Source organism: Octodon degus, unplaced genomic scaffold, assembly GCF_000260255.1.
Source record: "Octodon degus isolate 3935 unplaced genomic scaffold, OctDeg1.0 scaffold00166, whole genome shotgun sequence".
Taxonomy (NCBI): domain Eukaryota; kingdom Metazoa; phylum Chordata; class Mammalia; order Rodentia; family Octodontidae; genus Octodon; species Octodon degus.
In genome coordinates, this window is record NW_004524742.1 from 4,583,489 (window position 1) to 4,599,220 (window position 15,732).

General features: G+C 42.0%; 1 protein-coding gene across 1 annotated transcript in view; it reads right to left on the bottom strand.

Annotated features, from left to right (window-relative positions):
* The window catches only part of LOC101571550 (formin), a 314,401-nt gene extending 300,021 nt beyond the window's left edge, over positions 1-14,380 (bottom strand). The window contains exons 1-2 of the mRNA XM_004643140.2: positions 12,679-14,380; positions 11,149-11,266 (exon numbers count right to left, since the gene is read on the bottom strand). Of these exons, the coding sequence (XP_004643197.1) occupies positions 11,149-11,266; positions 12,679-14,046 (1,486 nt within the window). The 5' untranslated portion in view covers positions 14,047-14,380. The remainder of the gene's footprint in view (positions 1-11,148; positions 11,267-12,678) is intronic.
* Positions 14,381-15,732: the final 1,352 nt, after the last annotated feature.

The following is a 15,732-nucleotide window of genomic DNA, read 5'->3' on the forward strand; positions in this document are numbered from 1 at the left end:
ATCAAAATACCAACATCATTTCTCACAGAGCTACAGAAAATAATCCCTAAACATTGCATGGAATCAGAAGAGACCCAGAATAGCAAAAGCAATCCTGGGTAATAAAAGCACTGCAGGTGGTATCACAATCCCAGATTTGAAGTTACACTACAAGATACAGTGATTAAAATAGCATGATACTGGCACAAAACAGGCATGTGGGCCAATGAAAGGAAAATAGAAGTAGCGCCACCTCAGGCACATATAGCTGTTTAATCTTTGACAGACATTTACTGGAGGAAAGAGAGCCGCTTTATTAAATGGTGCTGGGAAAATTAGATATCCACATGCTGAAGAAAATGAGTCTAGATTCACACTTCTATCTCACCATGTATAAAACTAAAATCAAAATGGGTCAAATGTTGAAATGTTAAAATAGAAACGATCCACTGGAGACAAAATACATACAACTCTTGAACACATAGCACAGACAAGGATTTTCTGGATAGAACCCCACTGGTACAAGAAATATGGAAACGGGATCATATCAAATTAAAAAGCTTCCTCACAGCAAGGGAAACAGTCAAGCGAACAGGCAACCTACGGAATGGGAACAAAAGTTTTTGGCAGCTGTTCTATACACAGAAAACTAACATCAAGAATATATAAAGAACTCAAATGAACTAAGTTTAATTGCAGTTGTAGTTTGTACACTTTTGTCAATGAGATAAAATCTACTGAATTCTGCACTGCATGTAAATTGTACAGTAAGTAAATGTCATTTCAATTAAGTTGTGTTGTAGAAAAGAAAATATAAAGAACTTAAAAAATAAGATTTCCTCAATCAAAAGAAATTGGAAAGCTGAAATAGATAGTTCAAATAGAAGTATAAATGCCCAATAAATACATAAGAAAATGTTCATCATCACTGGCCTTAGAGAAATGCAAATTAAAATTATTCTGAGACACCACCTTACCCCAGAAGGAAAGGCTCTTATCAAATAGCTAATAATAACAAATGCTTACAAGGATGGTGGGGGGAGGGAGGAATTCTATTGCATTGCTGGTAGGAATGTAAACTAATATAATCCCTATGAAGATCAGTGGAGACATTCCACAAAAAACAAAACAAAACTAGAAATTCCTTTTGAGGGCTAGCAAGATAGCTCAGTAGACTAAGTGCCTGCTTAGGCAAGTGCAGGGACCAGGGTTAGGTCCCTGGTACCACATGCCACACTGGCCTGCCTGTGCGCATACTGAGCTGGCCCGAGAGTCTGGGCATGGTGGTGCACGCCTGTAATCCCAGAGCTGGAGAGGCTGAGACAGGAGTCTCACTACGAGTCTGAGCTGTGTAGTGAGACCCTATACCAAATACATAAACTAAAAAAAAAAAAAGAAAAGAAAGAAATTCCATTTGACCCAGCTATCATGCTTCTATGTAATTTCCCAGAAGAGTTAAAATCATCATACTTTAAGAATACATGCATAACAATGTTCATATCAGCCCAACTGGTTAAGAAAATATCATCTTTATATACAAGGAAGTACTATGTGGCCATGAAGATAAATGTTAGTCACGTGTAAGTAAATGGATAGGTCTTGCAAATATAGTGTCAAGTGAAATGAGTCAGACACAGAAGCTTACATCCCACACTGTTTCTATTACAAGAGAAACACTGCACGTGCATCTACAATGAAACCGATACACGAGAAACATTACACACAGATGCATAGAACAAAACAAAAAAGAAATAGAGTGGAGAGAAGTTGAAATATTTCCCCGAAGTATGAATTCCATTGCTGTAAAAAATGTTTCAATATATATGCTAATTGGTTAAATATTCACTAATACTTTATCTCAACTTGTTGAAAAGAAAGATTTGGACTTTGTTTCTGTTTTTGTAAGGAACTTCTGGTTTGTGTCTTGTATCCTAAATAATCAATGACATTGAAGATAATGATTCACAGTGTAATAACTTGTTATTCTCACTTTATAATCATGATATTTTACGTTTTTTTCCAACAAAAGAAAAACAACAAAAATAAGCAAAAGAGCTACTTCTTTAGAGAGACACCAAAGGGCAGATGAGGCCAGTGCAGCGGGAAGGCCCCCGGCACGGGAAGTCCTGGAGGCGGCAGCAGTGGCCATCGAGGCCGTGGGGCTCATGGCGGCAGTAAGGCTGAGACCAAGAATGGACTCCTGACACCACACTGGGCTTGCTGCTCAAGGACATAAAGATCATATCCTTGGAGGAAATGGATCTCTTCTCCTTACCCACTGAGGAGTCCAAAATGACTGATTTTGCTGGGCACATCCCTCAAGGATGAAGTTCAGAAGACCAAGCCTGTGCAGGAGCAAACCCCTGCTGGCCAGTGCACCAAGCCATTTGTCACCATCCAGAACTACATGGTCATGCTGGTCGGGATGTCAAGTGCTGTGATGAAGCACCCACTGCCCCCTTGGGGCCACTTTCCTGGCCATGCTCTCCACTGTCACCTGGTGGAGAGGCTTCTGGAGGAGCAAGGTCGGCATTTGCTCCAAATTGTAATTTTAGCTCTCTTACTGATGATGTGTATCTCTCAGAAGTCATAACATCCCAGTTGTCAGTGAAACAAACGATCCCTAAGATGCTCATAGTTTTAAATTTTTAATATTCTGAAAATTGAGGCTGCGTATTCTAACCTCCCGCTTTGGCTCCACTTTTCTAGTATTCCCTGAACACAACAGGTGAGCCCATGGTCACTGGTCACGCCTTAAGATCTTCCCCAGGCTTTACCTTCCACTTATATTGGGGATGTGTGGGGTGGCTCTCCCCAATGCTCCCAGATCTATAACAAATATGAGCTTAGTGCATTAACTTTACTCCCATTTCCCAGGATAGTTTTCATTCTATACCCACAAAATGCAAGGCTGCCCGATCTTTAGTCTTTATTCCCAAATTCTTTGCTATCATGATCACCGCATGCGACTGATAGCAATGTGTCATAGACGCCTATGGAATATATTAAAAGAGAAAAAAAAATACTTACCCAGATGGTGGAAGAAAACATTAAGATAATTTGTCTGGACACATGACTTAAAGGAATATCCATTCATGACTAACACAGTCTATTAGCTATGAATGGAAAAAATTAAAACTCAAACCACAGAGGCCAACTAAAATATTCCCAGATATTTATAGCTCTCCCTGGCTAGTGAAGCAAGGGGGCATGACTCACCAGGAATGGTGACAAACAGCTCCACCACTTTGCAGCAAAGCAAATTCAAACGAGGCCACAGCAGTGAGTGGGCAGATGACTACTTAGTTTAGAGATGGTCTGATCTAAAATACTCTAAATCAGAAAAGGTTTTTGAACTGCTCCAAGATTCTAGGTGGTAGAAGTTCAAGAAGATGCCATTTGTATTGACAGCTCGCTCACAATCCCACAATACCCAGGGCTACAGTCCCTTTTCCACAGAAGCCACCATCCTGGAATTCAGCAGGTGATGTGTCTGTCTGGCAAGACCCAGACTAGCCCTGAGCTGCTACCAGTAAGGAGAAACCATTTCCAGGTTCACAGTGGAAGGAAAACCGAACGGCTTGGTCCGCATCAGAAAACATGAGTGCCTTTCTCCTTTGTACTTCTTCCTCCTCCGATGGGTAATTAAGCCCCTCACAGCTCCCCAACTGGCATGATCTTAAGTCCTCAAGCATTAATCTCAATTCTCTCAGGATTTTGAGATATGTAACACACACACACACACACACACACACACACACAATTTTTCACAGCATAAAATAGGAGAAGGACGGAAGAGGAAGCCAAATTTGGAGCTAACATCTCTTTGCTGAACCTGAGGTATCCACAGATGACCATGAGGTAGACAAGAGTCTAACACACACACTACAGAACCTCAGAGATTTCTTCTACAGCTTTCAACCATCACTTGATTTTGAAAGGAGTCTTAAAACAATAAGATCACTAGTCACAGTAAAATTGCAGTCAGTCCATCTAAATGTGTCTATGTGTCCCTCACTCAGAAAAGACTTGTTTTTGAGAGGAAAATTCTGTAAGAAACCATCACACTGAAATCATTAGAGTCTAGAGGAGCCCACTAGACTTTCAGAAAAGGAGACAGATGGAAGAAAACAAATTCATATTGTGCATTTGTTTTTTAATAATATGTCTATATTCTTAAAATATATAAGATATACACATATATAAATATTTTCTGTTTGTATTTAGGACAGGGTGTACAGGGTCTCACTGCGTAGATCAGACTCGTAGTTATCCTTCAGGTTACAGCCTCCCAAGAGCTGGGATTACAGGCATGTGCCACCATACCCAGTCTCAATCGCTGGCACAGCAGGCCCAGGGATTGAACCCCGATCCCTGGGTCTGCCTAAGCAGGCACTTTAATCCACTGAACTATTTGGCTGGCCCTAAATATGTTTGAAAGTCCTAAAAACATTTGGATAACAGTTTTATAGGGTAAATCCCTAAGTGGAAATACTAAGCATTCTCTTTTCCACCTTCACCTCACATTGCTTTATAAAGAACGCAATTCCATAAAAATTCCACAAGATTCTTTCAAAACTCAGCCAAATATACTCTTCCAGAAAGACCTAAAGAAATATGAGAAAAATCAAAGCTACTTTTTAAAAAAATATGGAAGGTAAGTGAACTGCAGTAATAGATCCATTCCTGTAATATAGACATATCAGAGAGAACAGAAGCTCAAAACAGCCCTACACTTAGTGCAGAGAGGATACAATCTTTTCAAAATTTTGCTATAAAAATAATTTGTGGTTTAGAAGAAAAGTCCTCTGTGATCACTAGCTCAGGCCAGGCAAGAAACCAAATTTCTGTTGTGAAATGGAGAGGAGGCTGACAAGGGATGGAGAGATGCCAGCGAAAACAGGAGAGCAGGTGGGCTTGCCGTGAGGGAAGAACTTTAAGCCAAAATTTAAAACTCTCATAAAATCTTACATAAGAGGAAATTAAATCTTACTGTAGAAATTTTTAAAACTTACACATCAGAAAACACAGTAAGTAAATGATAACAGAAAATAATAGAAAATCAATTGTGGTTATTTGTCAATATGCAGCAAAATGCTTTAAAAAGATATATGTTTTTATGTCCCATTATTGAATAATTCTGAGTTTAACTAAATTATCAAAGATAAAAATGTTAATAAAGATACCTATAGCACTAAAATAGCTCTATAAATACCACTAGAAATAATAATAGTCATTTAAAATAATAAAAGTCATTTAAAATGCTCAAAAGAGAAAAGAAGTTTGTATTGCCCAAATTTTTAAATTTGTTAGTGTGAAACTCATAAAGGCCAAATTTTGACCTTGGGTTCTCTAGAACAGAATCACAGACAGTTTTTTCTGCTACTAATTTTTTTCGGCATTTCTAATTTTTATTTTTTTATTATCCAGAACATTTTAAAACTTCTGGAAAGTTCTAAGATCAGCAAAGAAACCTTCTCCCCTAAGGTGAAGTGGATGTCTACTGAGTAAGGCCAAGAACAACAGTGCTTGTATTTCCTGGAAACTAACCAGAATATAAAACAATCCTTCCACACTCTCAGCACTTGGGAGGCTGAGGAAGGAGGACTGTTGTGAGTTCAAGACCAGCTTGGGGTAAAAAGTGAGCTCAAGGCCAGCCTGAACTGCGTAGTGAGACCCTGTCTAAAAAACAAAACAAAACAAAACAAAAAAACCCGGGGCAACCAGCTCATGTCCCCCTTCTGTCCCACTCTTGGACAGAAGATTTCTTCCCCCCCAATAAATATTATGCTCTTAAAAAAAAAAAAAAGAAAGGCAAACACAGGAACGGACACACCCATGCATTTGTGTTAGAAACCTGCTCTGTGAGGTATCACAAGGTGGGAAAATGTGTACAGACACTCCATGCAGGCTTCAGATGCTTGTACCACTTGGGGCCAGCTGGCCACTACTGACCAGCAGTGCACCTGTGCAGGGAAGGTCACATTTGCATCTCTAGCTCCACCATCCCCGCTTCCGCACCACATTCTGCCCCCCCCTCAGGTTATCCTAATGGGTGCCCTCCAGGGGTTCTCTTTTGGTTTGGCCAATGGGCATCACGGCAGGTAACCAGAGAGTAGAAGAGGCTCAGGCTATTTCTCTCCCTTGGCACACCTCACGGATGGACTGCCCTGTATCTTTCAGCCCTTCTGATGAGCTCAGTTTCACAACAGCCATTTCTGCCTTTGCTAGTCCCAGAGGAGTGCTCCATCTCTCAGTGCTTTTCCTAAGCAGTGAAGACACCCTTACATACTGTATAGCAAATTCTCAAATGATCCAATTTGAGGGTCATGTAATTCTTGACAGTACCCTGGTTAGCAGAGTAATAGACTTACTTATCTAAGCAAAAACAAGGTGAGGTGCTTATGTACTAAACAAACAATAGGGAAGAAGCTATGTAATACAGCTTAGACATTTTTCATTTAAGTTGGGATGAATAGAAGTTTGGCCTTATGCTAACTACACTTCAATGACTGAGAATATCTTGATGTTTTCCAGTCAATATTTTAAAATGATTTGGGGCAAGTTTCCAACTCTTATGGAATCTCACCACATAAGGACAATGTACTTTGTAATGGAATAAAAAAAAAAAAAAAAAAAAACAAAAACTAGTTGTACTGAATTGCTTTTTCTGCATCAATTTCAAAGGTAGGGGTCCAGAGATATAGCTCAGTGGCATGGCGCCTGCCTGGTAAGTAGGAGGTCAGGAGTTCAATTCCTGGTACAACAACAACAACAACAAAATTAAAGATAGACCCTTTTCTTCTGGTTCTACTTATATCATATATCAAAACACCTTTTCACCTTTGGTCAAGGTTGGACTTTGTGTTAGTATCTAGTCTCATTTTCTAATCAACTTTACTGGATCCAGATTTATTCGGTGTGGAGAACAAGAGGTAGCATGAACTAACCATGAGGTAATTAAGTACTTAAGGATCTTAGCAGAACACTTAAAAAAGAGGCAAAGGGCCTTCCTAGACAAGTTAGGCCATCCCATGCCACACACCTGCTCCAACAGCAACACGTTATACTGTGAAGAGGAACGCAGACTCTCAGGAGAACATTGGCCTTTCGTTTGCGCTATCTCAGCCCCATTCCAAGAAAAAGTTGGGAAAAGGGCTCTTCTCATTGAGAATTTCTGTGAGTCACTCTAAGCACAAGATAAAAACACACAGGTAATAATGTAAAGAAGCTTAGCTCAAGAGATTGGTTGCCTGTGTGGAAAGAATTCTGTTTCATTTGAGCAGTGCACTTCAGACAGAGTGCAAGTTAGCAGTGTCCACAAGTTACTGCCAGCAGTAGAGGTTACTTCAAATGCCTGTGACAGGCCTTTGAGTGACAGCTCTAGAGGGTTCTGGGTTTCTCTCAACTGGCACATCACCGAGGCTTCCAGAGTTCACAGGCAGGTTGCAGGAGTACCCTTGATGGTGGGCGTAGTGTCACTGGAATGCCACAGGAAGCTCTAGCATGAGCCAAAGGCTCCGGCTGTCAGCAGAGGTGGTCACACTACCTGCAGCTTCAAGGAATACTTTGACATTGGGAGTGTCAGGAGAAAGCAACCTTAGCAGTGGGGACCAACCTAGGCATGGCAGTGGGTAGCCACACTCACACATCTAAGTTTCTAGAAGCCAGTTTAAACATCTTCTCTTATATTGGCTCTCTTCATTCTTCTCTGAACAAAAGTGCAATGATGTAACTGGGTGATCTTGTAAGAGTCCAGGAAAAGTGCACTGAGTGTAAAGTTCTAAATTGAGGGAAATCAAAGCAGCACAAGCCCCAGGTGGTGAAGGGCAGCACAAGTGCAGGAGCAAGCACGTGATGAAACACCATCTCTTGCGCATCTCTTCCAAGATTGAGTATGTATGCTGTCTTGGTTACTTTTCTCTCATTGCTGAGACAAGATACCTGACACCCAAAACTAAGCAAGGAAAGGTATATTTAGTTCACAGTTTGTGGAAGTTTCATCCACACTCAGCTGGCTCCAAGGCAGGGTGGCACATGGCAGAAGGCAGCTTCATGGTTGCAGAAGGCAGCAAGAGCAAAAGGGAGGAGCAGCTGCAGAGAGCCAGCATCCTTCGCTCCCTGGTACTGTATGCAGGCCATGCTCCCCAGGGCGGCAGAGCATTCACTTCCGGAATCCCAGCACTGGACCATGAGTGAATTACAGACTCTCAAAACCTATCCCATGACCTCATGAGGCTTTGCAGGGGCATCAAGACACACACCATAACAGATGCCAACAGCTCTGAATTCCAGCAGAATATGTGTGACAGAGTTTTAATTTCTCATTTCACTAAATTAATGAATAACGCACTCCACAAAAAACCAAAAAACACTAAGAAGGAAAACAAGAAGTGGATAAAGTAGGCACGATGGAGGGAGCAGGGACGAGGCAAGAGCCAATATGTCCTATAGACGTGAACCACCTCCCACCATGAGTGCAGTCATCATGTACAATAAGCAGGCACTAATAAAAGTAAAAATAAAGAACACTGGATATGTAAAAGCACAGATTTTAAACATCTTGATCTACTTTGGATCTAATTTCTGTCTCTGTGCTCCCTATAGATTTTCATGTTTTTCTTAAGGTCAGGGAGGCAGTGGACATACCATGAAATGTGTTCTTGTAAACCAAAGGAACAGATTTTCAAAAACATTGTTAACAACTGTTAACATACTAAAATTAGCAATCAATGAATGACATGGCAACTACAGGCTGATATTCAGTAATGGGGTAAAGATCAAGTTTCCTACAAGCATGGAATATGTTCTTCTCTGGAAACCCTCCTCCCCAAAGTATATCAGCAGATTACTGGGCACAGAGAAGGCTCTCATGCAGCAGAGCTCCTCAGCAGGATGCCCAGTGGGTATGCTCCAGTACTGCCACCCCAGGGAGCTGGCTGGGGAGCCAGTCCCTCCTCCAGACTAAGGCAGCCTTCTCTGTCTCACTCACAGCCCACCAAACAGCACTCTCATTATTAGCATCTTCTTTTCTCCTCCTTTTTGCATCTCATCTAAGACCACAAACAGCTCTGTGAATGCATCAATCAAAACAACTGGGAAGCCCATCACTGAGGGAAATCAGGACTCTGCTCTCTGCTTCCAGAAAGGGAAGAGGATGGGACAAGAACACTAAGGTAGACCTTTGGAAGTGCAACTGCCCTTAATATTATAGGGATTTAAATTGCAATTATGATGTTTATTTCCTCTGTTCGGCAAAGTCTGTTGTTTGGGGAGATTGGCACACTGGCTAGAATCACCACTGTAGACAAAGAAAAAGAATTTATAGATTTTTTTTAAGAAGGCAAACTTCAGTGTAATTAACTCACACTTTGCCAGATGATGAGAAAAATAACCTAGTAAATGCTTACCATGCTTCAACTTTGGACAAATCAAAGGTGATCAGGAAGACTGAAATGCCTGTATATATATTTAATGAAGCATGTAGTAATTTTGATCCTGTAAGCCAAATACTGGAGAAAAATAAAATGGTATGAAGTAGTTAAAGTCTTAGGGAAGTCAAAAGACTGGACTCATGCAGCTGGACTCATGCAGGCTAGAAATAGTCTTGAGAGTCACTTGTCAATATGTTCTCAACCCCCAAAATAATTCAGTGATTCTGCAAAACCTGCACCACCCAAACTTTCATCCACTTAAGAAAGATTTTTCCATAATTATATAGGCTGATCTTATTACACATTCCTAAGTAAGACAACCAACAAAATATAAACTACATATAATGAAGGGCAAAAGGAAAGGCCTCCCTTCAGCCTCTGAAAATTCCCAAGAAATGAACTGAAAATAAACACAAAATGAGAGAAAAGATGCACAAACATACTTACAGAGGAAACACAAAATGTAATTACCCAATGCCCTACAGGGTCCAGAAATTTATATAACCCCTTTTCCATAAAGAAGGAGGAAAATGGAAAATGTAGACAATATTTAGGAAAGTACTAAATGATATTTAGAGAACTCAATGGGCTTGAAACATGTCTGTCCACCGGAACTGCCTGAGACAAAGTCCACTGGGCCTGGAGAACAGACAAACGATTGTGAATGAGTTTTTTGCAATAGAATTTTTAAAAATTGATTGGGACTGAAATAGAAGACAGTGGTATATAATGAAGTGTCCGGGTGTGTTGACAGAGTTCAACCTATCTTCATGCCACTTAAGTTTTGCTAAATGAAAACTCAAGGTAGGCCAGAAATTACTGGCCATGCAGACTTTAGGTAGACAAGAAGGTACAGCATGTAGCCTGCAACACAACTTGCTGACCTCAAGTTCCTCTAGTTTGTAATAAAATTAAAGCACACTATACCAAAGGGACTGGGGCTTTTTCAGTAGATAACCTCCAAATATCAAAATATCTGTACCCACTGAAAGCAAAGAGGTACTCTCTCTCTCTCTCTCTCTCTCTCTCTCTCTCTCTCTCTCACACACACACACACACACACACGAGAGAGAGAAAGAGAGAGAGACAGAGAGAGAGAGAGCCATCTCTAATTCTATATTTTTTTAAATTTCACATGATCCTTTCTGTAAAGAATAAACACACCTAGATTCCTCTTCCATCTAAATAGATTAAAGTAAAGTGCCTGGGAAGCGTTCCAGAGAGTTAGATTGCTTTAAAATTGGCCATGCATTAAATGAAGCTTTGTTTCATGAAAGTGAAAGAGTAACTGATATGGTATCTGTACATTCACTCTGCACAAGGTTCCTTTATCTCAAAAGCATTACCCAGAGACAAACAACAAATCAGATTACAGCTCTGGAGAATCATACTCTGCCTCTGTTAGCAATGCTGCCAGCTCACAGAAACATTACAGGAGGCCCGGCCACCTGCTTCCTGAGGAATTTGTAATCGACCTGCTCTGCTCATTCCCAGAGGTTCCCAGCTCCACTCCTCTGCCCCTTCCATTCATTCCACTGCATTCACCTTTCATCTCTCCCAGACACGTTACAGTAAAAGTGCAAAGAGGTTCACTTTAAAAGCAAAATCAAGAAAGGGAAGACGCCTTCCGCATTACATTTTATAATGAAACAGAACCCCAAATTCTGCCTGTCTCCTGAATTAGAACTAAAAGCCTCGGCGGAAGAAATTCATCTTGCGTTCTCTTTCACATTACCTGCTTCAGTGTACTTCAATCCCACTTTCTCTTCTGTGTCTTTTGTCTTTGGGGGTGGCCAGACAGCTTGGAGTCGGCCCGGAGTCCTGTCGTCCTGCTCTGTGGGGCTCTGGTCAGGCTGTTGAAAAGGGAGCAGAGAGTAAGTTAAAGAAAATGTGGCCAGCGCCCATTAGTAAATGAAGATAAACATATCAACACTAATTCTATCATTCATTTTAATTATAATGGCAGCTGCACGTTGCTGTATCATTCAGGGCAACTGATACATCGGACTGCCCTGTCGTCCTTTCCCAGAATGCAAATAAAAATGTAAAACCAAAAACCTCAAGGATAAAAACTAAACAACTTATTAGGTTATTTTTATTATAAGGCAATTTTTACAATAAAACTAAGGTTTAAATATATAGATACAAATTCACTATGTTCACATATACTTACCAGAAATGTTTACTAATGTATTCCAATGAGCTCCAGGATTATTTATCGTAGTAAGAACTTACTTTGAATTTTCCATGAACATTAGCAATAAGCCAAGAAATACTTCTTTAAGCGTTCCACACTTCCATTTTCTTTTTTCAAATTAAAAAATTAATCCAAGGGTCATTGCATGCAAGATATATATATATATATATATATATTTTTTTTTTTTTCCAAGTAGGAGAATTGTAGTTAGTTTCTAACTACAATTTGAGATAGCTTTTCTGAAGACTTTAACTTTTAATGTTTTAACTGAATATGTTAAATAGGCAAAGGGAGAGATAAACATACAGTAAATTGCAGTAAGCAAGAAATTCATTGTTCTTAACAAATATCTAACCTCCACTGGACAAATGCTTCCCAGATTTGATAAATCACCTAACTCAATTTTCTTTAAATAATAACTTCTTTGAATTAGATACTTCTCATACGCTAATTGAATTGAATCCTCATAATAGCCATAAAAGTAAAGGACATTTTCTTCATTTTGCACATGAGGAGAATGAGCATTTGAGATTACCAAGGTCACCCAGCTAGTAAATGACAGAGTTGGAATTAAAATCTAGTTCTCAGTATTCAATCAGGAAGTCCTACAACCAACGTAGAACATTTCAATCACATCATAAACATGTATTTTGGGAAGTGGCAGACGCTGAAAGGAAATCACAGTTTGCCAAGAGGTATTAGGCAATGAGGAAATTCCTATAAATCTGGGCTACCCTTCTCTAGTACATTACTTCCATATTCCACATTCTATTATGGTGCCAAGCATTTATAAGTACATTTACTGCCGATGTTGAAACTCGGTGAACCTTTCCTCCTCCTACCCACACCGCTGTACATACATCCCTCATTATATTCCAGAACAGTGTGAACAAGAAAGGTATTTCTGTCCAATCAATATCTCTTCCAAAGACAATGTAATTTCATTTTATTCATTTTTCACCTGAAGGAGAATGCTAATTATAGGCTACTAAGGTTTATTTCAACAAGAAACCTGGGAAATCTTAGCATCCCATTTTATGACAAAATGCAAAACCCGATTCTACGTACACTTTTGGAATCTGAGGGACCATCCGCCGGCCTTGACTTGGACCGTTCAAACACAGCTCTGAGGGACTCCTTTTCATGCCTCATCTTGCGCTTGAGAGCTTCCAGCTCAGAAGTGTCAGCTGTGGTCCCCTTCTTGGGGGGACGGATGAATAAGGCTTTGAAGGCTTCCAGGGCTGTCTCTGGGGGCTTGGGCTTGACCTCGCCGCTCTGGGCTTGGGCATTTCCAGAGCCCCCCTGGCCCTCCTGGTCAGTACTGCAGCCCATCTCTGCTTCCCTGGGCAACACGGGGTCTGCTGCCTTTGGGTCAGTTTTGGGCATGTCAATGCTGAGCAGCTGAGAGAGCTGCTCCAGGAGAGTGGGAGTGGCCTTTGCATCGGTTGTTCTCTCACTGCTCTTCACTGCCTGGGGCCCTGCCTGCCCCAGAGACTTCTGGACAGGCTGAGTCAACTTGAGCAAAGCCAGGTCTCCATCCTTTGGCTTAATTTCAGTGATGGTTTCTCCCACCTCTGCTGCAGCCCCCTTCTTCAGCACACGAAGCCCACTGAAAAAGGCCGGAAGCTGGAATGACTTCTCCCCAAGGACTTCTCTTTTAGAAGACACAGCCTCAGTAGCATCAGTACTCAAATTCTGGTGTGCTGCTGCAGGTGGGTCTTGGGACCCTTCTGCATGGCCATGGCTGGGGCTGTGCTCTGTTTGAAGGCCACTGTCTTCAGGTTCCAGGGCACTACTCCTTGTGGGAGTCCTTTGAGGATCTTCTGCACACAGCTCGGCATCATCCACTTCCCCAGGAGCAATGATTGCCCTAGCATCTCCTAAGTTCTCTTTGGACTCCTGAGATGGTTCAGATAAAGCAACATGGGGAGACTTTGGAGTGCTGGTGCTGCCTCCTTCCTCCAGCTCCTGGCCACCACCGTCAGAGTCAGAATCACTGGTAGTCTGCACGAGGGTCCCACGGACACAAATGACATCATCCCCATCCACACCCAGAGCTGCAAGTGGAAGAAGCTCTTGGCCAGGGAGCGAAGCCCCTGCTTCCGCTTTCCCATGACTTCCCTCTGATCCTGTCTCCACCCTTGCAGTATTCCCATCATTTGGAGAATCAGGTAGAACTGGAGTCTCTGTCTGCTGAAGATCCAGACCATTGCTGGGATCGTCCTGTCGTGGTATGGGGTCCACATCTAAGCTGTGGAATGCTTTCAGCACTGCCTCTTCCTCTGTAGGCTTCATGTAGTCCAATTTACTTGTAAATCCAAACAGGGATTTCATGGAGAACTTACTGAGGATAGACTGAGCCATTTCAAGTCCAGCTTCTGGTTTCTCTGGCTCCAACACATCACTGCCATTCAGAGAGTTACCAACCTCCTCCATGTCTGCAGTGCCCTTGGAGGAAGCTCTGACTTGAGTTATTTTCTCCCTGCTTTCTCTTCATCCACTCCACCTGCTCTGAACTTACAGGACAGGGAACAACAGGAGGCCTGAGGGAGCCAGTCTCTCAGCGGCCCAGAGAACACACTTGGTCTCTTTCAGGACACTGTGCCCTCCCTTCCGGTTTGCTAGACGTCGTCTAGGGCAACTGTGAAACGCCTGGAGCTCTATGCCCACAAGCAGCACAGGCTGCGCACCTTACTACACACGGAGGGACGGCTGCTCTTCTGGGACTTCCGTATTTATTTCCCCGGACAAAAGGCTTTTTGTCGTTGGCCCGGTAAGTAATCCCAGCCCAGGACTTCGGGAGGAGCTCCGCCCCAGGCTTGTGCGGCTTCTCCTGGTTGCACTCAACTTCCTCATTGGTGAGCAAGTAAAGTTCCTGAAAGTGCTGAGCCGGCAGGCTGATCCTGACAGCCCTTAACCACCCTTATCCGGCCCAAGGGATTCAGAAGTGAATCAGCAGAAAATGACTGAAATACTTGTGAGTCCTTCTGGACTGTAAGCCGAGAGGCTTGGGTGATCCACGCCAAAGAACAGGCAGTGGCCCGTATCAAGAGCTACCTACAAAGTTCTAAGAAGGAAACAAAATTAGAACGAAAGAGATCATCTCAAAATGCCCACAACTCTCAAAGCCATTAATTTACTGCTCTTAAACTTTTTTTTTTCTTTTAAAGCTTTCTTTCCCTTCCCTGCAGATTTCATCTGGAATGCAGATTTCAGCTTTAGGCAGCTGAAGGAAAACCAACAGGACTGGTTTCAGGTTACTGCCTTTGTGGCCTGGCCCTGACAGTCACAGTGTTCCACAACAGGTAGTTAGGCCAGCATGCCCACCACGCCTAGTGTCCACCAGTCATAGGGTGGCAGAATAACCAGGCCCAGCCCACAGAGGTGATTACCCTCTGCCAACATCCAGCTTCTGCTCAGCAGTTGTGACTGGCTGGGTTACTTAAGAATCCTAGTAGGAAGGCGATCAGCCTCTCTTGTGTTTTTCCAACCAGCTAAGAGAAACTGGCATGACGAGGTACAGCACACAGCCAGGTACAGTGATTTATCAAAGATTCTAAAGGGTCCATAATCTCCTAAGGAACAAAGCACCTGAAAGATGTCTATCAGCCTGGTCTCTATGACAGACCCATTTTGCCCTAAAACAAAAATGGAACTAACAAAAGAAAGCCAAACATAAGGTCAAAATATTTTTTACCACTCTGATTATATGCTAGGAAATTAAGGTAATTTGCCATATACCTGGCAAACTAAGGACAGGGGAAAAAACTGCACCCCTGTTCCTTAGCTGCCTTCCTACTTTGGGGGGTGGCTTGCTGTCACACCCAAAGGTGTCAGGATTTTTAAAATCCAGTCCAATAAACAGGCATCTTTTGATGAAAAGGATGCTATGCTGGACTGAGAAGACAAACTGGCTTAATGGTTTCTGCTACCTATCTTTTAGCAGAGTTCCAAGAGGGTTGCAATGATGTGTTAACACAAACAGCAATTTCTATTGAAAAGAAAAGCTATAGCCACCAGCAAAATGACAGTCTGCCATACCTATAAGCTAAAGGCTGTAGGCATAACTGATAACTTAGGCTGTGTTCTCCAGTATTACAGTGCTCCTAAATAGTAATATGG